This window comes from Esox lucius, chromosome 21 (genome assembly GCF_011004845.1).
Source record: "Esox lucius isolate fEsoLuc1 chromosome 21, fEsoLuc1.pri, whole genome shotgun sequence".
NCBI classification, from domain to species: domain Eukaryota; kingdom Metazoa; phylum Chordata; class Actinopteri; order Esociformes; family Esocidae; genus Esox; species Esox lucius.
Window position 1 is genome coordinate 28,027,676 of NC_047589.1, and position 24,967 is coordinate 28,052,642.

General features: G+C 41.4%; 1 protein-coding gene and 1 long non-coding RNA gene across 5 annotated transcripts; one reads left to right on the forward strand and one right to left on the reverse strand.

Annotated features, from left to right (window-relative positions):
• The first annotated feature begins 1,195 nt into the window (after nucleotides 1-1,195).
• Nucleotides 1,196-24,612, forward strand: LOC105019629 (organic solute transporter subunit alpha-like). Of its 4 annotated transcripts, none has more exons than XM_010885955.3 (9): nucleotides 1,196-1,974; nucleotides 5,660-5,748; nucleotides 19,703-19,854; nucleotides 20,866-20,939; nucleotides 22,566-22,724; nucleotides 23,039-23,150; nucleotides 23,239-23,385; nucleotides 23,825-23,930; nucleotides 24,158-24,612. In XM_010885955.3, exons 2-9 carry the CDS (start codon nucleotides 5,679-5,681, stop codon nucleotides 24,310-24,312), a joined length of 975 nt encoding a protein of 324 aa, XP_010884257.1. In that variant the 5' UTR covers nucleotides 1,196-1,974; nucleotides 5,660-5,678; the 3' UTR covers nucleotides 24,313-24,612. The 4 variants fall into 4 exon arrangements, with proteins under 4 accessions (XP_010884257.1, XP_010884255.1, XP_010884256.1 ...); XM_010885953.5 differs by lacking the exon at nucleotides 1,196-1,974 and adding an exon at nucleotides 5,242-5,463; XM_010885954.5 differs by lacking the exon at nucleotides 1,196-1,974 and adding an exon at nucleotides 5,474-5,538.
• On the reverse strand, nucleotides 9,051-16,219 carry LOC117593643. Its single transcript, XR_004575095.1, has 3 exons — nucleotides 15,708-16,219; nucleotides 11,920-12,216; nucleotides 9,051-10,187 (listed from the first exon to the last, which is right to left on the reverse strand). It is a non-coding gene; the product is annotated as an uncharacterized LOC117593643 (long non-coding RNA).
• Nucleotides 24,613-24,967: the final 355 nt, after the last annotated feature.

Genomic DNA, 24,967 nt, shown 5'->3' on the forward strand with positions numbered 1-24,967 from the left:
AATCCTCACCTCCAGATTATTATTTCATTGGTAAATGTGGAACAGTCGGATTTACACTCACCTAAAGGATTATTAGGAACACCATACTAATACTGTGTTTGACCCCCTTTCGCCTTCAGAACTGCCTTAATTCTACGTGGCATTGATTCAACAAGGTGTTGAAAGCATTCTTTAGATATGTTGGCCCATATTGATAGGATAGCATCTTGCAGTTGATGGAGATTTGTGGGAGGCACATCCAGGGCATGAAGCTACCGTTCCACCACATCCCAAAGATGCTCTATTGGGTTGAGATCTGGTGACTGTGGGGGCCATTTCAGTAAAGTGAACTCATTGTCATGTTCAAGAAATCAATTTGAAATGATTCGAGCTTTGTGACATGGTGCATTATCCTCCTGGAAGTAGCCATCAGAGGATGGGTACATGGTGGTCATAAAGGGATGGACATGGTCAGAAACAATGCTCAGGTAGGCCGTGGCATTTAAACGATGCCCAATTGGCACTAAGGGGCCTAAAGTGTGCCAAGAAAACATCCCCCACACCATTACACCACCACCATCAGCCTGCACAGTGGTAACAAGGCATGATGGATCCATGTTCTCATTCTGTTTACGCCAAATTCTGACTCTACCATCTGAATGTCTCAACAGAAATCGAGACTCATCAGACCAGGCAACATTCTTCCTGTCTTCAACTGTCCAATGTTGGTGAGCTTGTGCAAATTGTAGCCTCTTTTTCCTATTTGTAGTAGAAATTAGTGGTACCCAGTGTGGTGTTCTGCTGTTGGAGCCCATCCGCCTCAAGGTTGTGCGTGTTGTGGCTTCACAAATTGTAACAAGTGGTTATTTCAGTCAAAGTTGCTCTTCTATCAGCTTGAATCAGTCGGCCCATTCTCCTCTGACCTCTAGCATCAACAAGGCATTCTCGCCCACAGGACTGCCGCATACTGGATGTTTTTCCCTTTTCACACCATTCTTTGTAAACCCTAGAAATGGTTGTGCGTGACAATCCCAGTAACTGAGCAGATTTTGAAATACTCAGACCGGCCCGTCTGGCACCAACAACCATGCCACGCTCAAAATTGCTTAAATCACCTTTCTTTCCCATTCTGACATTCAGTTTGGAGTTCAGGAGATTGTCTTGACCAGGACCACACCCCTAAATGCATTGAAGCAACTGCCATGTGATTGGTTGATTAGATAATTGCATTAATGAGAAATTGAACAGGTGTTCCGAAAAATCCTTTAGGTGAGTGTATATAAGCAGTATGGCGCCGTCATATTGCTTATATCTGTTCTGCATTTCCATGTCTAGGCAATGGCCCCCAGTTGAGTGGCGAGGGGTCAAAATTGGAGTAGGTCTTTGTAATTGACCTTATGACCCAGACAAAATGTAATCGTTTGTTTAGCTCCTCCCCTTTATTGAGCCAATTAATTTTAGAGATTATGTCAATGAGTCGAATAACCTTGGTGGCTCTGGTACGAGTTGAAACTGAGCCTGGGTTCTGGAAACTCTAACTCTAGTTCTTCCCTGTGTTCCACACTTAGTGTTTTAGAAACGTAAATAGACTGAACAGTCCCATGCATTGTAATTCCTTGGGAAATTAAGTTGCATTTGTAATCACTGGTTGCTAACTTTGAAATATCAGCGGAAGTTAATGGCGGATTAGGTCTTGGTTCCCAAATTAATACAGCTCCAGATGTTGTGTGATGTTTTTTCAGGTCCATTATTTTCCCAATTTGCCATGTCACATTATCATTGGAAAGTAATCACCTGTGCAATGTTGTTAGATTCAATTGTATAATTTGTTTTACTCTTTAAAGCCCACTGGCATGTGATACATTTGTTTGTTGAAATATATTTTTTCAGACATTTAAGCATCAGTGGGGCAACAAAGTGATGAGAGTTTTTGCTGTGAGAGCAGTTGGTCACAGTTGAAACTACATGCAGACCGGAGGCTGCTGGATAAACCAGGTGAATACCCTGGGCCACTCCTACATACTGTACAATCCTGACCGTTATCCTATTATAACTGGATATCCTATTATAACTGGAGTAAATATGCTATTTTAACTGGAGTGAATATCCTATTATAACTATATTAATTGAATATTCTATTTACTATAGAGTGACTATCCAACATCCAATTAGAGGAAAATATAACTATTCAAATTTGCCTAGATAAACACTCTTACAAATATTCCTTGGAATATTTCCAAGGAGAAGATGAATGGTACGTCAATTTTATGCATGGAAAGGTATTTAAAAAATTTGACGTAGGCTATTTGTATTTTTTTCAACGTGGGTTTCATTTTAGGCCTCTTTCACGAAGGCCGGTGATTCTTATTCTATACACTTGCTGTTTATTATATAAGATTATTCGCCAAATGATGTAGTCTATACTGAAGGCTTGGTTTTGTTTTTTCTGCGAGGGAATATTTTCTCTGATTACGTATATTGTCTCTAGCTAACGGAGACAAATGTAAACCCATCCCACATTCGTAGGACATCTCCAGCTATGCATTTCACTGACATAGAGATTTAATTAAAAGTGTATCAATGCATATGAATCAAATTTATAGAAAATAACTGAGACAATTCAAATGTCTTTATTTCAGAGGAAATCCGTGTACTGGTAAAAAAAAAAAATACGAACATAATAATAAAACAGTCAAACGTGACGCCTCCGTTCCGTGTAAACAACAACAATGTTGCTGCCAAACTGCGATGTGTGATTTTATTTCACTGATACTTGGATATTCCTTGAACGTAACGTTGCGCTCGTCGCCTGCGGCTACTAATATACCTGGATTTCCGGGGGTGTTATGACGCATTTCACTGTTCATTCTCTTTACCTTCTTAAGCTGCCTTCCTTGGTGACCTTGCTGCGTTTATACACTGAGACGAAGAAATGTGTCCTCTGATAACTTGAGTGCAATTGTAATTTTTTTATTTTTTTTTGTACTGTTTTCATCTTTGGGAGAAAATGCTTCATTTGAAAGACATGGCCTTTAGTTGAGATTTTTAAGCATATTCGGTGTACATACCATTTTGCCAATGGTCATCAGCATCGAGCGCTGCTGCAAATGTGTTCTTGTAAATAGATGGAAGGTGGTGGTGTTAAAACAGCCATATTGTTTATTTAATTGCGACTTTTAATTTTACCTGAGAACTCCCTCAAACTATTCCACCATTATACCTGAAGCCATACTAGTAACTTCTGTCATAACGGAGGAAGATTGGGATCATTCTTATCTATCTTTATGGCGGATGATATAACTCACACCCGTGTCTTTTGCATGTACAGTGCAGATGTATTTCTACTCTGCTTGTTGCAAACTTGGATCTATTTATTTTTTTCCAATGTTTTCCAAAGTGTACTCTCTCTGTGTGTGTATATATAAAAACTGTATATTGATAATGTTTTAACAAAACGTCCACCTATTTTTCTTGTCAAATAATTGTTTTCCCCGTTCCTATTTTGTGAATTAAATATGCCTCTATAAACTATTAACCTGAAGAAAGAACAGTACGTTTTGTTTTTGTCAAACTTTCGGGCGGATTTAATTATCCGCTTCTTCTATTACAGTTGGAAAAAATATTTACATGGCAAAGGGATCATTTGTCTCGTATATATCGCTCTCGTACACCACACATAAAGTGAAGTGCACGTCCTTCTAGAGTTTTAGATCTAGACATTGGGTTAGACCGGACGAGTCAGTCTTCTTTCTATCATTCTCATTTTATTTTCAGGAATGCAATATATGTATAGACATTTATTGCTATAGTCTCACTCTCTCACTCAGATATATATATATCTCAGTGCATCTGATCTGATTATCCCGTTCATCGACACCTCCGTCCATTGCATTAAATTAACATCTGGAACTGTTCGTGGAGGAGTGTAAAGGAAGTGATGGAAGCATGACTGCTTTGGTGAAAGTAGGCTACTGTGAGTTTTTGCGTGTGCATGCGTGCGCTTGTGGTCCGTCGGGTGAATAGCCTCTATGCTGTTGATCTGAGTAAACACCCCTCAGGCGCACTAGAAACTCCACGAAGCAATCACTGCAACCACCCACTTTCCGTACGGGTGCGAATATTCTTTTGATTTTGATTAAACCCAGATTCTGCAATGCCTCTTGGCTACGTATTGCTTCACATCCTCTAGCCAATTTTGACTGGGCCAGGTAAGAGGTGGGGATCACGCTGTACTTGACAATACATCAGATCGGTTTGGAGGCAGCCAGATACACGCCCTGAGACGGTCCTGTCCAGACCAGACTGGGATACGCGAGTGCTCTGTTACATGTCAGTCTTTAGATGTGTTTCCACATGTAGCTCAGGGATATTGGATTTTGTAACAAAATAAACCCAAACACAGGATAAGAGAGATGTTTTTTTTGAAGGTTCAATCCAAGTAGCCTAGCTATGAAACACAAACCGCATTCATCTGAGCTTTAAAATGGGACCGGATCAGAAGCAGCCATTTAGAAAGAAAAGGGTAGTAGCTCAGGACATATGGGTTAATATCATCTGATAGGTACTTAAATGAGAGAATGCTGAGGGGAAAATGGTCTGCTATAGAAACTTATGAAAGGTTTAATTTATTCGGCGATCTTTCTCTCCGTGTCACATGTTATCAGTGCTGAATGTTGTCTTTGAGTTGAGGAAGACTCGGAGCTTAAGGCCATGTTATAAGTTAATAGAACAACGACCCTAATAGTCTTAGATTGTTTTTTTTTCAATAATTGGTAGATCTAAACTGCATTTGTAGCAGATAGTGGGAAGCATACGGCCTATGCTACAGATAGTTGGACAGTTTAGCCTATACTATACTAGGCCTCTGATTAATTATAGATGAGAATAGAATGAATGTCAACTACGCCGGTTTGAACCGTACAGCCTCTAATACTATTATACATGATTATGAAATAATATTATATACAATATATATTATGAGAAGTCCGGGCCAAGAGCACAGCCACATTATGATCAAGCAACTATTCTCTCTCCGTAGCAGCGGTGGGCATGTGATGGGGCACCTTGAGGATAAAGTCGGACTCGAGCTTCTCAGGAATGCCCCCCGCCCCTCCTCTTTCGCCAATCCACTTCCCTCTCTTTCGTTCTCTCATACCTACTGCCTGCGTCAAACTCCCACAAACACACAACTCAGTGATTACATGTTTTTTTTTTTTTTTTTTATTAATGTCTTTTTTTTTTTAACTCCAAAAGTGTTTACGTTTAGTTAGTGGAAATCGATGAATCATTTTAAAATATCTCTCGGCCTTCTTGTGGATACTTCGCATGTCTGCTCTGAGGAGAGGAATGCGTACGGTGGCAGGCTGGACTGGAAGCCAAAACTGTTTCCCCTGATGATCTGCACTGTGATTGCACAATCGGTCTAGTGATGGGGTCGATCGGCTACAACTAGTCCAGGCAAAACGACAACCTCCCAGAAAGACGGTGCGGGGCTGGGAGGAGCTCAACTAGGCAATTTCGACTTAACTGTGATTCATTGTCTTCTAGGCGAGCGCAGTGGCAAGAGTTTGATGTTTTTTTTCATTCCTTTTCTATCACTGACTGCTTAATACGTGGAATATATATATATATATATATATACATGTTCATTTTAGTCACGGTCTCCCTTTACTTGCTCCAGAACGTCTAACCGACTCAGAATGGACGAGAACCGAACCATCGACCCAAGCTGCATGGACCAACCTCCAGTGGCCATCGATATCATTCTCCGTGAGTTAAGCCAAGTGTCTATACTTTTCATAACATTTTACCATGACCGAAAACCTTCCAGTGTCTCTGGGCCAGGTGCCGTTATTTATTTTTCAACTGATGCTTTTAGTCCTACTTTTTTTGTCTGACCGCTTTATTGCACCTGTCACATCGGTTCAACATTGAAATTGCATTGCTAACTGGGCTATTGAACACGTCCAGGATAGGAAGGCATAATAGTTTGTTATCCATTTAATAGTCACTCACTTGCAAAATATGTACTGTACCTTTAATGTTCTATACATTTTACACTGCTTGGATGTAGTGCTTTCCCCCTGTTCCTATTGCCTTTTCGTCTCTAATCTTTATTTTACAGAGACGGTAGATCGGAATGAGAAGGCAATAAAACCATCCCTTTGTAGTTGGGAATTGAATTACTGCAGTGGAGCTAGTGTAGAACTATTTGTTGATGTTGTAGTTTTAATGGTGGTGTGACTGAATCTCTGAGCTATGATCTTACGCGAAGCAGTTCAGCTCGGTGGCTTTCTTGCCAATGGTAATTTCCCCTACAAGGACCTTTAATATCTTCGGAATTCTGACGTATTTTTCCCGACAATGGACGAAGGAAATGGCCTTTGTCACATTTCATTTGAAAGGTTACTCAATTAGGCGTTGACAACATTTGAAAATGTGTTTATTGTTAAAGCCCGACTGAGTATAGATTAAGACTGATGGCTGAAACTTTTTTCATCAAGTGTTTTGTAATGTTAAGAGCTGGAATCCCCCCCCCCCCCACACTTAGCTTTTTGTCAAACAGCTTTTCAAATGCAATTGGTCACTAGCATTGTTAAAGTAGCCAGCCCTGTTTTCTCCAGAATGTGACTTGCCTTGACCTAGGTTGAGCAAAGTAAAATAAAAAATAATTTGTTCACTGTCACAATCTAAGGTGTTACTGATATTTAGGTCACCAAATATCAGTTTACACTCAGAAAAATGACTGGGTTTCTGTATTTCTAGGTTTTGGACTTTAACCCCCAGAGACCTGGTGTCCACATATGTGGACATTTTTGGCTTCCTGCCCCAAAGATCAGGTCTCCGCTATGCAGAAGTAATTTGGAGCAAAAGTTGACTCAGTCATAATTGTTTGGGTTTTGTCCACAATGTTTCTGGACCTACACATTCCCACATTCACAACTTGCATATAGTTTTGTCCTGTGGAATATTGTGGATCTAACCGTTTTTCCTTATAATCTTGAAATGTCGATCACCATCTTATTACGTTTTACTGTCACAACAGCCAAAACACTTGCACCCCAACCAAGGTCCTTTAAAAGCTGGACATATAAATGATTGGACAACACAAAGATTTGCAGGTTACATGGTTTGGCCGGATGACCAGCTCTGGGATTAGTCATATTGTTATTTCATTTTTTAACCTTCCCCAGATCTGTGCCGCGACACAATTCTATCGCTGAGGACTACAAATATTTTCTTGGACTTTATGCCTGGTTTTTTCAGCTCTTACCTGCACATTGTGGGACCTTATATAGACAGGTGAGTGACTTACTATGTCACGGCCAGTCAATTGAATATGCCACAGGTGGGCTCTCATTACATTTTAGTGACATCTCAGTGACTATCAGAGATCACAGGATGCTCAGAATCTGAGCTCAAATTTGAGTACCACACCAAAGGGTGTGAATACTTAGAAACATGAGCTATTTCAGTTTTGCTTTTGCAATAAATTCAACTTTTGGGCTATCATGTCTAGATTGAAGGCAAATATGGTAATCAATTATAAATTGAGTCTATGACACAATGAAATGTGAAGAAATTGACAGACTCAAAATATTTGCAGAAGGCACTTTAGATGGCATAGTGATCTCACATGATGACCCACTGTTCAGTGGTTGTTTGTCCCACTTAAAATTCAGTGAATATTAGCAACCAGGAAGCTACACATGGATTTACTTTGCCCCTGTAGAACTCTGGGGTAGATGTTCCATAGTTAATGTAAACCTGGGACCCTCCATTTAGTACTATATGTTATGGAACATTAGCTGCCATGACATTAAACATTCATAAAAAAACATGTCAAAAATGTTATATGCATTTTAATGAGTGAAATAGGTATTCAACCCCTCTACAAAACATGACTTAGTACTTGGTTGCAAAACCCTTGTTGGCAATCACAGAGGTCAGATGTTTCTTGTAGTTGGCCACCAGGTTTGCACACATCTCAGGAGGGATTTTGTCCCACTCCTCTTTGCAGATCTACTCCAAGTCATTAAGGTTTCGAGGCTGATGTTTGGCAACTAGAACCTTCAACTCCCTCCACATATTTTCTATGGGATTAAGGTCTGGAAACTGGCTAGACCACTCCAGGACCTTAATTTGCTTCTTCTTGAGCCACTCCTTTGTTGCCTTGGCTGTGTGTTTTGGGTCATTGTCATGCTGGAATACCCATCCACAACCCATTTTCAATGCCCTGGCTGAGGGAAGGAGGTTCTCACCCAAGATTTGACGGTACATGGCCCCGTCTATCGTCCCTTTGATGCGGTGAAGTGGTCCTGTCCCCTTAGTAGAAAAACACCCCCAAAGCATAATGTTTCCACCTCCATGTTTTACGGTAGGGATGGTGTTCTTGGGGTCATAGGCAGCATTCCTTCTCCTCCAAACACAGCGAGCTGAGTTGATGCCAAAGAGCAACATTTTTGTGTCATCTGACCACAACACTTTCACCCAGTTCTCCTCTGAATCATTCAGATGTTCATTGGCAACTTCAGACTGGCCTGTACATGTGCTTTCTTGAGCAGGGGGACCTTGCGGGTGCTGCAGGATTTCAGTCCTTGACGGTGTAGTTTGTTACCAATTGTTTTCCTGGTGACTATGGTCCCAGTTACCTTGAGATCATTGACAAGATCCTCCCGTGTAGGTCTGGGCTGATTCCTTACCGTTCTCATGATCATTGCAACTCCACGAGGTGAGAACTTGCGTGGAGCCCCAGACCGAGGGAGATTGACAGTTCTTTTGTGTTTCTTCCATTTGCGAATCATCGCACCAACTGTTGTTACCTCACCAAACTGCTTGGCGATGGTCTTGTAGCCCATTCCAGCCTTGTGTAGGTCCACAATCTTGGCTCTTTGGAATCTGATTTATTGATTGCTTCTGTGGACAGGTGTCTTTTATACAGGTAACAAACTGAGATTAGGAGCACTCCCCTTTGTGTGCTCCTAATCTCAGCTCGTTACTGGGAGCCAGAAATCTTTCTGATTGAGAAGGGATGAAATACTTATTTCACTCATTCAAATGCAAATAAATTTATAAAATTTTTGACATGCATTTTTCTGGATCTTTTTGTTATTCTATCTCTTACTGTTCAAATTAAACCTGCCATTAAAATCACTGTATGTTACATCTGGCCCTGAAAGAGAAGGTGTAGCATTTCCATTTGAAGCCGTTCTGGCTTCTGTTGACAGATAGAAATTCTACATTTTAGGATGTGGTTTTGTTTGTGCCCAGAATAATTTTGGGTTCATTAAGTGTTGTGAAACACTATCATTTCACTATAACCGAATACACACTAGATATTTTCTGGTTGTACAATGCAACTACTTCACATATTGCACCTTTAGTTGTAGGAGTTAGGTTAGGTTTATTCAAAAAGTCTAAGCTAGGGTTTAGGGAAAAAGGATAATTGATAGTACAAAATTGCCAGTCTTTCAATGGCAAAACAAAATGTGTGTGTGTGGCCAGGTTGCTCAGTCTTGGGCAGAAAAAAGTTTGGTGCTGTTTTTGATTATGTGGTTTTTTCAAGTTCCATTCTTAGTTGTTGTTTGAGTTATTTTTGTCAGTTTTTGTTTACAGCATTGTAAGTTAATGACAGCACTGGGGGAAGTGAAAATACCTAAATGTCTTGCTATGCAGGTTTTAAACTGTTGTAATAGCAATAGAAAATACATTTTCAATGTAAATAAAACCTTTATGCAATACTAACCTCACAGCAATGCACCAATAGAAAGGCTAAAAGCAAATAGCAAAACATTTTAAGAAATGGACAACAAAATAACTACACCCTAATAAAACTATAAAAAGTAGAGTGTCTGGTAGCAGCAACTGAGACTTGAGTGTGTGTGTGTGTGTGTGTGTGTGTGTGTAAATCAGTCCAGTTCAAGTGACCTTCACTTGTCAGCTAAGTTGATCAGGAAACCAAAAATCCTCAGTTGCCCGATAAATCACAGCTTCTCTTCTCTTCAAATGTTCTGAGCAATCAGGTGTCCAGGGTAGGGCTGTGATGGTTGTTTTGGCGACGCCTCTTCTTCCCATAAGAGTGGTTGGCTCTCCTTCATTCGTAGGCTGATTTGATCACGTACTCAAACTCCGCAGAGCCACAGCTAGGAGAGGAAACCAAAAATCCACCTTCTCTGCAACTTCTCTTCAGCCAACGGTTCTTTCGCCAACTAGCCAAAGCATGTGAAAGTACAGTAGACAATTAATTGACAATGTCAAAATGGTACAATGTCAAACTGTAAAAATCTAGAGCGGTCCAAACATTACAGCAAGTCATACGCTTCACATTTAAGGAACGCTAAAGGTTTTAGGATTAATTCAAATACATATTAAAATTATGAAGGCAAAACAGCGACATAGGTTTTTATTTGTAAAATATGTTGCACACTTGTAAAAAATATCTCCAAACAAGTAATTACTTTTGTAGTGGTATAAAAAATGTGCATACTTGTAACCAACTTCATATTTGGAATCATTAATAACACTTGCCAACGTAAAACAAGGACGCAAGAGTTTTGTCACTAAAACCTTGCTAGAAATATGATTAAAAATATTTTTATTTCTAAATCAGTCTGCGGTAGTACGTTTTGCAGTGTTTGCAAGCGGGTATACCCATGAGGACTCTGATTGGCAGCGCACACCATTTTCTTCCAATGAACTGAATGCATCGCAAACATTTTCACATTTTAACCAATCGGAGTAGATTCTGGAACACGCAGAGTTTCAACTCATAATGATGCGGAGGAAGAAAAACACGGCTAAGCACGGCCGACTTCTCGTACCTCAGACTTTGATGGGATAACAAACCTTTTAGATTATTTTTCCACCCAGCTAGATCAATGCACAAAGTTTACTGAAGTCTACTAGCTAAATTACTAAAATGTAAATCTAGCAACTAACAAGGAATTTACATGGCTACTTAATGTTTTGCCTTTGACGTAGATATATATTTACCACGAGAATAGAAATTAACTTAGCACAGTTCATATTTTGACTAGTTTGTGCGTATACATACATACCAGTTAAATATGGTTCACAATATGGTGTTTGCATTTGTTCTACACACTTGTTTAATCTGCTAGGGCTGTCATCACTGTTTTTTTTTTTTACTTCATAGGAATTTCTGTTCCAAAGAACAGGGTACAGTTTCAGCATGAAATATCATATGCAAAATGTAAATTCTTAGCTAATTACTATTTTTCCCCTGTAGAAATTTAGCATGTTATTATTCCTATAACGTTTATTTTTTCCAATCAAAACAGTTTTTCGTACTTTTCAAATGCATTGTTGCGTTGAACTAACTGAATAAAAGGTTTCTTATAGTATCAACAACTGAAGTATGAGCGGGTAGTAGAAGCTGACCATGCTGAAACCTGTTTTTCCTACTGTGCAATACAGTTAAAACACTTGTGTTCCAGAATCTACTCAGATTGGTTAAAACATGAAAACATGACTCACCATGCATTGGTCATAAAAAGCTATGCCGTGCCGATCCGAGTCCTCATGGGTACATCCGCTTGTAAACTCTGTGAAACATATTACTGCAGCCTGTGATTTACAAATACAAATAATTTTGTCACCGTTCTAGTGAAATTTTTGTAACAAATCTCGGAGTGTCCGTATTTTATGTTGGCCAGTGTTATTAATGACATTCCAAATATCAGGTTAGTTATACTATGCACATTTTTTGTACAACTACAAAAGTAATTCCAAGTTAGTGTGCACAGTTCTTTTACAAATAAAAAACTTTGGTCACTGTTTTACCTAAAAGGGATATACATCCATTTTAGATGTGGCCTTATTTTATTTATTTTGAAGATAAATTTAGTCATCACTTCCAATCAAATATAAAACAAACATTCTCAAAACAAGTTTTTTCTTAATACACATTCATAAACAGACCTGTAGCTTGCGGCGCCGTGTCCAGTGTTTGATGTCCCTCTTTGCTGCTTTGTCCAGGTTGTCCATGAACAATGTTTCTCCCTTTGTGTCCAGTATCGGCAGGTGCATTTTGATAAGTCATGTGTGGTGTTTGAGCAATTATAATATGCTTTATAATCCTTAATTCAATGTTAGAGTTTGCAGTTAGGCTATTTCTTTCCTTCAAAGTCAGTACAGCTCCATTCGTCATCCATACATTTTAGACAAAATTGATTTACCACTAATCCCAGCACACCAGTGTTGTGTTGACTGTTCTACCTGAGATATGAAAGACAAAACATTCCTTTTTCAGCACAGAACTGGAGCCATCTATCGCAGATAGATGCTGTAAAACAATAAATGTGAAAATATTTTTGGCATGCCCATTCTACGCATAACAAATAAATGTCTATAGATAAATGGTAATTAACAAGTTATTAATCAAGTTAAACTCAATAACAAGGTGTTAACCAATTCATACAGCTAGGTACAGTGTTTAATGTAGTGTTATTTCCGCCAAATTAAAGCCCACAACCCAGTCAACCTAAGACTTATCTTGTTTAAAACATTTGCATGATGAATGTTCCATTTCACGCAGCCAACAAACACTTATTGGTTTATTTATTGTGACTATAATTTTTTTTTTTTTATTAATATACAGTCATGGCCAAAAGTGTTGGCACCACTGAAATTATTCCAGAAAATCAAGTATTTATCACAGAAAAGTATTGCATTAACACATGTTTTGCTATACACATGTTAATTCCCCTTGTGTGTATTGGAACAAAACAAAAAAGGAAAAAAAGCAAATCGGACACAATTGCACACAAAACTCCTAAAATGGGCTGGACGAAATTCTTGGCACCCTTAACTTAATATTTGGTTGCACGCCCTTTGGAATAAATAACTGAAATCAATCGCTTCCTATAACCATCAATAAGCTTCTTACACCACTCACCTGGAATTCTTACACCTCACTCTCTTCCTTTGCAAACTGCTCCAGGTCTCTCATATTGGAAGGGCGCCTTTTCCCAAAAGCAATTTTAAGATCTCTCCACAGGTGATCAATGGGATTTAGATCTGGACTCATTGCTGGCCACTTCAGAACTCTCCAGCACTTTGCTGCCATCCATTTCTGTGGGCTTTTTGAAGTACACTCACCTAAAGGATTATTAGGAACACCTGTTCAATTTCTCATTAATGCAATTATCTAATCAACCAATCACATGGCAGTTGCTTCAATGCATTTAGGGGTGTGGTCCTGATCAAGACAATCTCCTGAACTCCAAACTGAATGTCAGAATGGGAAAGAAAGGTGATTTAAGCAATTTTGAGCGTGGCATGGTTGTTGGTGCCAGACGGGCCGGTCTGAGTATTTCACAATCTGCTCAGTTACTGGGATTTTCACGCACAACCATTTCTAGGGTTTACAAAGAATGGTGTGAAGAGTGAAAAACATCCAGTATGCGATAGTCCTGTGGGCGAAAATGCCTTGTTGATGCTAGAGGTCAGAGGAGAATGGGCCGACTGATTCAAGCTGATAGAAGAACAACTTTGACTGAAATAACCACTCGTTACAACCGAGGTATGCAGCAAAGCATTTGTGAAGCCACAACACGCACAACCTTGAGGCGGATGGGCTACAACAGCAGAAGACCCCACCGGGTACCACTCATCTCCACTACAAATAGGAAAAAGAGGCTACAATTTGCACAAGCTCACCAAAATTGGACAGTTGAAGACAGGAAGAATGTTGCCTGGTCTGATGAGTCTCGATTTCTGTTGAGACATTCAGATGGTAGAGTCAGAATTTGGCGTAAACAGAATGAGAACATGGATCCATCATGCCTTGTTACCACTGTGCAGGCTGATGGTGGTGGTATAATGGTGTGGGGGATGTTTTCTTGGCACACTTTAGGCCACTTAGTACCAATTGGGCATCGTTTAAATGCCACGGCCTACCTGAGCATTGTTTCTGACCATGTCCATCCCTTTATGACCACCATGTACCCATCCTCTGATGGCTACTTCCAGCAGGATAATGCACCATGTCACAAAGCTCGAATCATTTCAAATTCATTTCTTGAACATGACAATGAGTTCACTGTACTGATATGGGCCAACATATCTAAAGAATGCTTTCAGCACCTTGTTGAATCAATGCCACATAGAATTAAGGCAGTTCTGAAGGCGAAAGGGGGTCAAACACAGTATGGTGTTCCTAATAATCCTTTAGGTGAGTGTATGTTTGGGGTCATTGTCCTGCTGGAAGACCCACGATCTCGGAAGCAAACCCCAGCTTTTTGACACTGGGCCCTACATTGTGACCCAAAATCCTTTAGTAATCCTCAGATTTCATGATGCCTTGCACACAGTCAAGGCACCCAGTGCCAGTGGCAGCAAAACGACCCCAAAACATCTTTGAACCTCCACCATATTTGACTGTGGGTACTGTGTTCCTTTCTTTGTAGGCCTCATTCCGTTTTCAGTAAACAGTAGAATGATGTGCTTTACCAAAAAGCTCTACCTTGGTCTCATCTGTCCACAAGATGTTTTCCCAGAAGGATTTTGGCAAACTGTAATCTGACTTTTTTATGTCTGTGTGTCAGCAGTGGGATCCTCCTGGGTTTCCTGCCATTGCATTTAATTTCATTCAAATGTCGACGGATAGTTCGTGCTGACACTGATGCACCCTGAGCCTGCAGGACAGCTTGAATTCCTTTGGAACTTGTTTGGGGCTTATCCACCATCCGGTCTATCCTGCGTTGCAACCTTTCCTAAATGTTTCTCTTCCGTCCACGTCCAGGGAGATTAGCTACACTGCCATGGGTTGCAAACTTCTTGATAATGCTGCGCACTGTGGACGAAGGAACATCTAGATCTCTGGAGATGGACTTGTAAACTTGAGATTGTTGATGTTTTTCCACAATTTTGGTTCTCAAGTCCTCAGACAGTTCTCTTCTTCTCTTTCTGTTGTCCATGCTTAGTGTGGTACACACAGACTAAGTCAACTTCTCTCCTTTTTATCTGCTTTCAGGTTTGATTTTTATACACCTGTTACTTTCCCCAGGTGAGTTTAAAGGAGCATCACATGATTGTTTCAATCTTATTTATCCACAATTTTGAAAGGGTGCCAAGAATTTTGTCCAGCCCATTTTGGGGGTTTTGTGTGCAATTATGTCCAATTAGCTTTTTTTCCTTTTTTTTTTTGTTCCAATACACACAAAGGGAATAAACATGTGTATAGAACATGTGTTAATGCAATACTTTTCTGTGAGAAATACTTGAATAATTTCAAGGGTGCCAACACTTTTGGCCATAACTGTAAATTCACATTCACCTTTCATGCAGCCTATACTTTGCATCCTCGCCAGCAGTATTGCTGGCCGCACGCTATGAAAATGTTTTAATAATTCTAATAAAATTACAAACCGCACAAATCTAACATAGTAGGTACTGTAATTAAAAGTTCAAATTACAGATCATATATTTAGTCATGCTCGAGAAGACCAGGCCCAGGGCCTTCCGTCGAGCAAGCTGTTAGAAATACATTCAGTAGTCTGGTTAATTTGCTAGGTATGTACTGTATGTGTATACATATTTCTATATGTTTTACTAGGGTTAGTTATCTAGTTACAATACGCTTAATATTTCTTTCTGTATGTAACAACGGTACCCCAGCAAGCTAGATAGCTGAAACATAAAACAACTCCAATTAGCGCACGTACTGCTAGCTAATGTTCAGACAGTCGACTCTAGTCGACTCTTACCTAGATTTGTAGTAACAAAATTATTTGGACTGCCTTGAACTGTTGTCGTGTTTTCAGTAGCCACTTCCATGGCTTGGCGAGTTTAATAGAAATTGCTGGAATGTATTCCCAATGCTTTACTGAAATGTTAGACTTTGATTTCAACCGTCAGTAAATCACAATTGCCAAGTAAAACGTTCTTGTGAGTAAAAAAGAAGCGGGGTTGTAGTGAACTCCAATCCTCTTAATTTCACTGGTCATGGAAAATCGTCACGCCCTCACTCCTGGTTTTCTTCGCCAGATTGGGTTATTTCGTTTTCCATCACTACGCCCTCCTACTTCCATTAATTTGATTGGCCATCGAAACATATAGTCTGTGAGGAGTCTATTTTTTATTTTTATTTTTATTTTTTTTATTGCCAAAAAATAAACAATATACAACAATATACAAAACTCTCATCGGGGAAAAGAAAACACATGCTTACAAACAAATGCTGTCAATATACAAAATGTAATCAAACAGGAAAAAAAATAAAGTGGGGGAGCTACTATACACAAGTCAAAGGCAAAAAGGCTAAAGAAAAGAAAATCACCAATTGGAGCTGCACATTTCTGTGAGGAGTCTGTCACCGTCCAGTTTTGAGCCATAATCGGAAAACTGTGTCATCTCCGCTCTTTTATTTATTTCAAGTTCAAGTTCATTTATTTATATAGCACATTTTAACTGCCGCTAGACAGTCAAAAGTGCTTTACAGAACAAGCATATAAAAATAAAAGCAGCAGAACAACCCATAAACACATAGAGAACATCTAAGCTAAGATTAACTTATAAAAAAAGACACAAATGTAAAATAGTAAAAACAGCCCAAGAAAAGTAAACAATATTCTAACGAGAACAGGTATGTTTTAACCAAAGACTTAAAAGCAGAGAGGTTGGGAGCCGTTCTGATTTCTAGAGGCAGGATGTTCCACAGACGAGGCCCTGCCACCGCAAAAGCACGCTCCCCTCTACGCTTTAGTCTGACACGAGGGACTACCAGCAACGCCTGGTCGTGGGATCTGAGACTTCTGGGCGGAATGTACGGATGAATAAGTTCAGAGAGATAAACCGGAGCTATGTTGTGTATAGATTTGTAGACAAACCGGAACTGATTACAGATGAGATGTGTTCATCAAACTTTAAGGACTGGTCAACAAGAACACTTAAGTTCCGCACTCCTGTAGATTTAAAGGGAGATAGACTCCCCAAGTCTGGGCTTTATAACCTTTTGAAAACTTGTTTTAGATTGAGGCCTCTCCAAAATAAGATAACTATAGCACATATTGCAAAAACTATTGCCTCAAAAGCAAAATAAAATATGTTGCTATATTGGGTGGCTGCCAGACCGACCTCAGGCAGTAGCTGTGGGCATTTCGGTTGATGATGTCTATCAGTCTTCCTCAGCCCCTTAAGAACTGAGGCAAGTTATAATTGTCTGTTTCAGGACGGCAGATCAGATATGATCATATTTGCGACAATTAAGGATGAGTCTGGCCGCAGCATTTTGGACTAATTGAAGACGGGAACTTTGAGAATCTGATATACCGCAAAATAGTGAGTTGCAATAATCCAGCCGACAAGTGATGAAAGCATGAACTGCCATTTCCAGAGTTATTGGAGTGAGAAAGCTTTTGATTTTAGATCGTAAACGAAATTGGTAGAAACCGGAACTGATTACAGATGAGATGTGTTTATCAAACTTTAAGGACTTGTCAACAAGAACACCTAAGTTCCGCACTCCTGTATATTTAAAGGGAGATAGACTCCCCAAGTCTGGGCTTGTACACTGGGACCTCTCACTCGGGCTGAAAACAATGACCTCGATCTTATCATTTAGAGAGAGGAAATTTTGAGCCAGCCATGCATTCACCTCCTCTAAGCATAGCAGAAGAGAGTTTAATGCTGCAGGATTGTTTGGCTTGATTGGAATGTAAATTTGAGTGTCGTCCGCATAAAAGTGAAATCATACACAGTGTTTCCTAAAAATTGCGCCCAGCTGTAGGATGTAGAGAGAAAATATAGAGGGAGCCAAGATGGAGCCCCGTGGAAGAGCACAGTTCAGAGGTGCCATGGAGCATGAGAAGTTGCCCATCTTTACTAAAAACTTTCTGTCAAAAAGGTAAGACTGGAACCATGACAAAACAGAGCCTTTTATGCCCACCCACGTCTCCAGTCTAGCTAACAGAGTAGGGTCAACGCTGTCAAAAGCCGCCGAAAGATCTAAGAGAACTAGAACCACAGTGTCTACAGAGTCAGTAGAGCTATAAATGTTGTGTAGCACTCGCAGGAGAGCGGACAACAGAGTGCTGTGGGCTGTCCTAAACCCAGATTGAAAAACCTCATATATATATATAGTTATTTGACAAAAAGTGTTGTAGTATGACGTTTAACACCTTAAACGTCATTTGCTTCAACGCGCTTGAGTCAAGTCGCTGTAATTCCAAAGCGCAAGGGAGATGATCGCCAACAGATGAACTGGCCAATGTGGCAGTGTGCAAAAAGTGCAAATACATTTTTGGAAACACTGGAAATCAATAGAGACTGAAAAGAGTGAGAATAACCAACTGACCAGTGTTTCATTTGCAATTACTGATATTATTTGCCTTCCCCCGTAAAAAGCTGTTTGTCATGTCAAATGAAGATAGAGAGGATCTGCATAGGATTTTCACATTATTGTATCCATTGAGAAACCAAACTTTTGCACACCTGTAGATCAACCGGTGTGTTGGAAAAGACCAACAGTCCATTCAAGTAAACAAAATATCTCCCGCACCCAGTCTGCATAACTAGCAATACGAATTTGATAACGTTTCGGTACCAGCTTTAGGTTGCCTGCTGAGTGTAAACTGTTGAAATTAGAATGAGGACAAAAGACAAGTGTTAAGAACTAATTTGCATGTGCAACGTTTGAGGAGTTTCCAGAAATGTCAAGAGCTGACTAAAATCTTTTATATTGCAACTTTTCTGTGCTGGCCTTTTACCTGTAACCATTACAAAGATCTTTACTTGTAAGGACATACATACATACATACATACATACAGACATCATCTACCGCTTATCCGGGGCCGGGTCGCAGGGGCAGCAGTCTAAGCAGGGATGCTTCCCAGACTTCCCTCTCCCCAGACACTTCCTCCAGCTCTTCCGGTGGGACACCGAGGCGTTCCCAGGCCAGCCGGGAGACATAGTCCCTCCAGCGTGTCCTAGGTCTTCCCCGGGGTCTCCTCCCGGTGGGATGGGACCGGAACACCTTCCCAGGAAGGCGTTCCGAAGGCATCCGAAACAGATGCCCAAGCCACCTCAGCTGACCCCTCTCGATGTGAGGAGCTACTCTGAGCTCCTCCCGGGTGACCGAGCTTCTCACCCTATCTCTAAGGGATCGCCCAGCCACCCTGCGGAGAAAGCTCATTTCGGCCGCCTGTATCCGGGATCTTGTCCTTTCGGTCATGACCCAAAGCTCATGACCGTAGGTGAGAGTAGGAACGTAGATTGACCGGTAAATCAAGAGCTTCGCCTTGCGGCTCAGCTCTTTCTTCACCACGACAGACTGATACATCGACCGCATTACTGCAGAAGCTGCACCGATCCGTCTGTCAATCTCCCGTTCCAACCTTCCCTCACTCGTGAACAAGACCCCTAGATACTTAAACTCCTCCACTTGAGGCAGGCACTCTCCACCAACCTGAAGTGGGCAAGCCACCCTTTTCCGACTGAGGGACACACTTTATCTATTTAGTTCTACACCAGAATTCATCTGTATCTGTGAAACCAGCCCTAAGTGTGTTGTGCAGGCGTCATCACCAAGACAAAAGATTTCAGGAAGTACATACTGTAGTTTTCGCGTTGTGTTTTTGATTAAATTCTGTATTGCAAGATTTGTGTGACCAAAGGAAGAGTAGCTGCTGATCTAGATAGCAGCTGATGTGGATCTTAAGAAAAGTTATAACCAGGGGATACTTTTTCACTGTCCATATTTAGAGTTGGACATCTTTGGTATCATCCTGTACTCTGTGCTGACCTTCATGGCAACCATCTCCATGCTTGTCTACATAGAGGAGTGTTGGTACATCTACCAGAAGGTTCCCGCCCAAAAGAAGAGCGCCATCATCTGGGTCAATGGGGCTGCGCCGGTAAGAACATAATGATAATTAGGGGCCTTATTATTATTATTATTATTTTTAAACATTACCAGGTAAGCAGGCTAAGAGAACATTCTTGGTTGCAGCAACAACCTGGCAGAAATTATGTTTAACTGTCTTACTACCAGACAGTACAATGTTTCATTTTTTTCTTTGTTGGCCCCGAGATTAGAACCAACAACCTACTCCTTTCTTATCCCCTCCCAGTTATAACTCTGTGCTCTACAGTGTAAACACATGCAATGAAGAACCAAATGCCCTTCATGACCCATCCTGAGTTCATAAGAGGCAGCGTGGTTAGGGGAGTCCACATTGGCAAATACTGTATCAAGATGAAAGGCTCAATTGGCTTAAAGCTGCATCGCAGTATTTACACAATACATTAAAAACATTAGTTTTTTTCCCTGGTCAAATTAACGCAGACTGGTTGTGGCTCTAGTTCACAGGCAACCTTTCTTTCAAGTTTGATTTCATGTTTCCAATTTAGAAGTGTATGTATGTCTGTGTGTGTGTGTGTGTGTGTGTGTGTGTTTGTGTGTGTGTGTGTGTTTTAGGTCTAACTATACTCATATGGATATGAGTATAGTAAAACCACATTTTCTTTTTTTGCTGGTCCCCATGAGGCAAAAGTCTATTTCCAGTTTAGGTTTAGGGTCAAACTTATAATTAGAATTGGGGTTTCTTTAAGGTCCAGGCGTTGTTGGTTAAGTTTAGGGTTAAGGTTAGGCATTATATCTAGGTAAAGTTTAGACGTAAATGTTACTTTATTGAGGTTACGGTTAGGTTTGGGTTAGGTTAAGGTTAGGGTAAAGGTTAGGTTTAGGGTTAAGATTAGGGCATGGGAGCATGCAATTTCTATTTTCTGGTCCCCATGAGGATAGCCGTACAAACTTGTGTGCAATGAATGTTGTAAATAAAGACACTGTGTAAACATTGCTTCAGGGGGTTTGAGTGAATCCCAGGCTAAAGCTTTACCTCTCTGCGTGTACGTCTGTGTGTCAGGTAATCGGGACCATGTCCTGTCTCGGGATGTGGATTCCAAGAGCCACCATGTTTACTGACATGACCTCGGCCTGGTACGTAACTCATCCTACCCTCCCTTCTGGCCTTTGTCTTCCCGTCTGGATACATTCTGTCTCACACTCACACCCCTTACCGACTCAGCCTTACATCACATCCTGTGTCGGTCTTGGGTTCTCGGATGTGAAGCCCTGCCGTGACATGCAGGTTATTAGACGAACCTAGGCAGCAGACAGTGACGTTTGGAGAGCATGGGCGATTTTCTTTTTTAAACATGAAGCATCACGTGATTATAGTCTTTTGGCAGTGGCTTGACACCTCAACCTTCACCCATTCTTGGCTTCTCTCAAAATAACTGGCAAATTCTAATTATTACTTGTACATGCTAACAGTGTTTTTTGGTGGAAGCAAGCAAACAAAAACATTTTCATCTACATAGGATGGCCTACTCTGCCCGCTCTCCCCCTGTTCTTTTTACAAACCCTCATAAATAAAGGGGTTGTATTGGGCTCAATTTTAATATTGAAATAACCATGGCAACATTTTAAACTTGAAAATTCTATAATATAGTCTCTGGTAGGCAAATTGGAGAAGTGATGTTTCTCCAGCCCTCAGGGAGTAGGCCTGTAAACTGGACTTGAAGCAGCCCTCAGGGAGTAGGCCTGTAAACTGGACTTGAAGCAGCCCTCAGGGAGTAGGCCTGTAAGCTGGACTTGAAGCAGCCCTCAGGGAGTAGGCCTGTAAGCTGGACTTGAAGCAGTTTGACAGCCTCTCTCCCTACCTCCGGAAGACACTGCTCATCCACTCTGAGCACTTTCACATGGTCCAGAAGCCAGCCTGCTGTATCGTGCCGTGGAAAACACTTCAGATTTCCAGACAAAAAAGATGCACAGACTCAGGGAGCCTTCGAATCCAAAAGTAGATGTCATAAAGCCGTGCTGATCTGCAGAGCAACCAAGCCATGTTGGTCTGCCGAACAACCGACTTCCAAACCGTAAACACACATTTTTATACAGTATGGTTGTACAATTATATTAGGTCCTCCCATAATGCAAATTTCTGGATGGATCCTTCTGGAAACCCTCTGGGATTCGGTCCCCCAGCCACTACCCATCATGACTCAGCATATTCTCTGGAATGGAAGGATTTCCTTATCTATGGGTTCACTCATCCTGCCAAGATTTTGCCAAGAGAGTCATTCTGTCCTCAATATGAGATAAGAACAACCACTCATTGCACTGACCATGGGAACAATAGTCAAGCCAGAGCACAGTTCACCACTCTCTCTTAACAATTAAACTGTTTGGGTAAATAATATGAGCCCTGGTTATATGTTTTATCAATTAACACTCAAATAATATACAAGTGATCACGAGACGTTCTGTCTACTCTTCATCAGGTTAATGTGAAATAACAACATTTTATGAAAATATCCCTACAATCCCTAAATAGTTTCTGCCTTTTACCGGAAAGTTGCCTGTTTAATGTGTATTGGTGTCAACCTGGACTATGATGTCCCTGTATGAGGGAGCAGGAGGAAACTCACTTAGACAACAAAAGGTACAGAAAGATACTGAAACACTTGGAACAGGGTCTGAGTGTAAGTACAGGGTCCTGTACTTCTTTTAAAAAGCTGTCCCTCCCTTTCTGCATTGTCATCTCTCTTTGATGTGTTTTGGTAGCTACTTTGCCATCGTGGTGTTCAAGTTCCTGGTGTTGATGATCGAAGAGGTGGGAGGTGATGAGGCGTTTCTACAGCGAGCGGGGAAGAACAAGCTGAGGATCAGTACAGGACCCTGCTGCTGCTGTTGTCCCTGTCTGCCCCATGTTCCAATCACACGGTAACACGCGTACTGTTCAGGGAGAAACGTTGTTCGTGTTCAGGCCTGTATCTTGTCTGCACGAGAACACGTCCGCTTGGTCAGTGACACCACCATGTTGCCCTGATCACGTGCCCTCCTCTTTCTCTGTATGGGCCCCGGATTGTCTCGTCAGACAACATTATGTTTCAAAATACGCCACCTACTGGGCGCTGACGCTTTAGGTCTGGTCAGTGACCCCTACAGGACAATATTGTGGAAATATGTTCAGTGAATTATTAAATATTGAACAGAGTATGTAAACAGTGGGCTCGTTTTCCTCTGGTCTCCCCCAGACGAAGTCTGTTCCTGCTGAAGTTGGGGTCGTTCCAGTTTGCCCTGTTGAAGGTCGTCTTCACCGTTCTGTCCATTGCCCTGTGGACCAACGGCAACTTTGAAATGGCAGACGTGAGTATCATCGCCATGTACGCACGCACACACACACACACACACACATTCACACCAGTCACATTTAACATTTGTGTGTGTGTTCCAGATGAGGATAACAGGAGCATCTATCTGGATCAACCCGGGACTGGGCGTCCTGACGATCATAGCCCTCTGGCCTGTCGCCATCATGTTTATGCACCTCAGGACGACGCTGCGCAGCCTCAAGATCATCCCCAAATACGCCATGTACCAGGTAGAGTCCAGATCATCCCCAAATACGCCATGTACCAGGTAGAGTCCAGATCATCCCCAAATACGCCATGTACCAGGTAGAGTCCAGATCATCCCCAAATACGCCATGTACCAGGTAGAGTCCAGATCATCCCCAAATACGCCATGTACCAGGTAGAGTCCAGATCATCCCCAAATACGCCATATACCAGGTGTAGAGTACATCAGCTGCATCACAGCACCTGCCAATCAGTTGTTTCAAAGCAGTCCTGTAGGGCAGTTATGGTTCCCTCATTCCAGCGTTGAACTGTGGATGGGTGGAGCAAAACCGATGTGTAATCTGCCTTCCCGAATGCAGGGGGGGGAGGGGTTTGTAACCATTTTGTGTTTGTGAATAACAATGGTCAGGAGTCTGGTCACCCCGGGTAGGAAAGTTAATGTGTGTGTGTGTGTGTGTGTAGCTGGTGCTGGTGCTCAGTCAACTTCAGTCAGCCATCATCAACATCCTGGCACTGCGTGGAGCCATCGCCTGCACTCCTCCCTACTCCTCACGCGCCCGGGGATACTGTGAGTTCGTTTTCTCCTTAACTCTGTCCATCAGTTCATGACTACATCCCCTACCACCACCACTACACACACACACACACACGCACCCACACACACACACACACACACACGTTCCACACAGACCAGTACATAAGTAACCTTCTCTGTCTCTCTCTCTCTGTCTCTCTCTCTCTGTCTCTGTCTCTCTCTCTCTCTCTGTCTCTCTCTCTCTGTCTCTGTTTGTGTAGTGATGAGTCAACAGTTGTTGATTCTGGAGATGTTTGTCATCACCTTGGTAACTCGCATGTTGTACCGCCGCCAGTACGACCCCCTTCCTGAAAATGAGCCCAACGACGAGAACACCAAGATCATCCTGTCGGCTGAGAACTCAGATGTAGCGTGAGAGAGGAAGTGCGTGTGTGCGTGTGTGCGCATGTGTGTGTGCGCGTGTGTGTGTGCGTGTGTGTGTGGGAGGTAAAGATAAAGCATGCGGCCTGGGGCAGTTGGGGATTAATTATATAGTTGCACCTTTGTACACAAACCTACTGGATATCTGGATTTTGTTATGTTCTATGGAAGTCTGTAATATCAACTCAGTCCGTCTTTATTGTTCCGGGAGCAAAGCTGTTTTTGTCATTGTTCATGTAATGTAGCAATGTAGTGTCAAGATCAATTTATATAATAAATACATTTTCAAACAGTGTTTAAAATTTTTTTTTTTTGGGGGGGTCATTTTGTTTTTCTGTAGGCATCCAACACACACGCGCACACACACACACACACTAGTGTCTTTAGATGGCAGATCAAGAAAAGGATATCATGAAGCAGTAAACAAATACAAAGACATTATATTTGTACTGCGCATTAGACAGCCCAGTGGGGGATCAGAGATGGGGTAAAACAGGGAAGAGTCACTGATAGAAACTCTCAACCTAGAGTGTAAGGGCCACTAGGTTGTGCTATTCACAGCATCTTGGCCGTCTCATAAACATCTGGAACAGGAGAGAACAACCACATAATGGACAGCCTCAAGGCACGATCCCATAAGCTTCCAGATG

Excerpts from the sequence above, each read along its gene's own strand:
- LOC105019629 (XM_010885955.3), top strand. The coding sequence starts at position 5,679 with ATGGACGAGAACCGAACCATCGACCCAAGCTGCATGGACCAACCTCCA. Across the intron at positions 5,749-19,702 it reads GGCCATCGATATCATTCTCC|AGTTGGACATCTTTGGTATC; the intron begins GTGAGTTAAGCC and ends GTCCATATTTAG. Across the intron at positions 23,931-24,157 it reads CTCACGCGCCCGGGGATACT|TGATGAGTCAACAGTTGTTG; the intron begins GTGAGTTCGTTT and ends CTGTTTGTGTAG.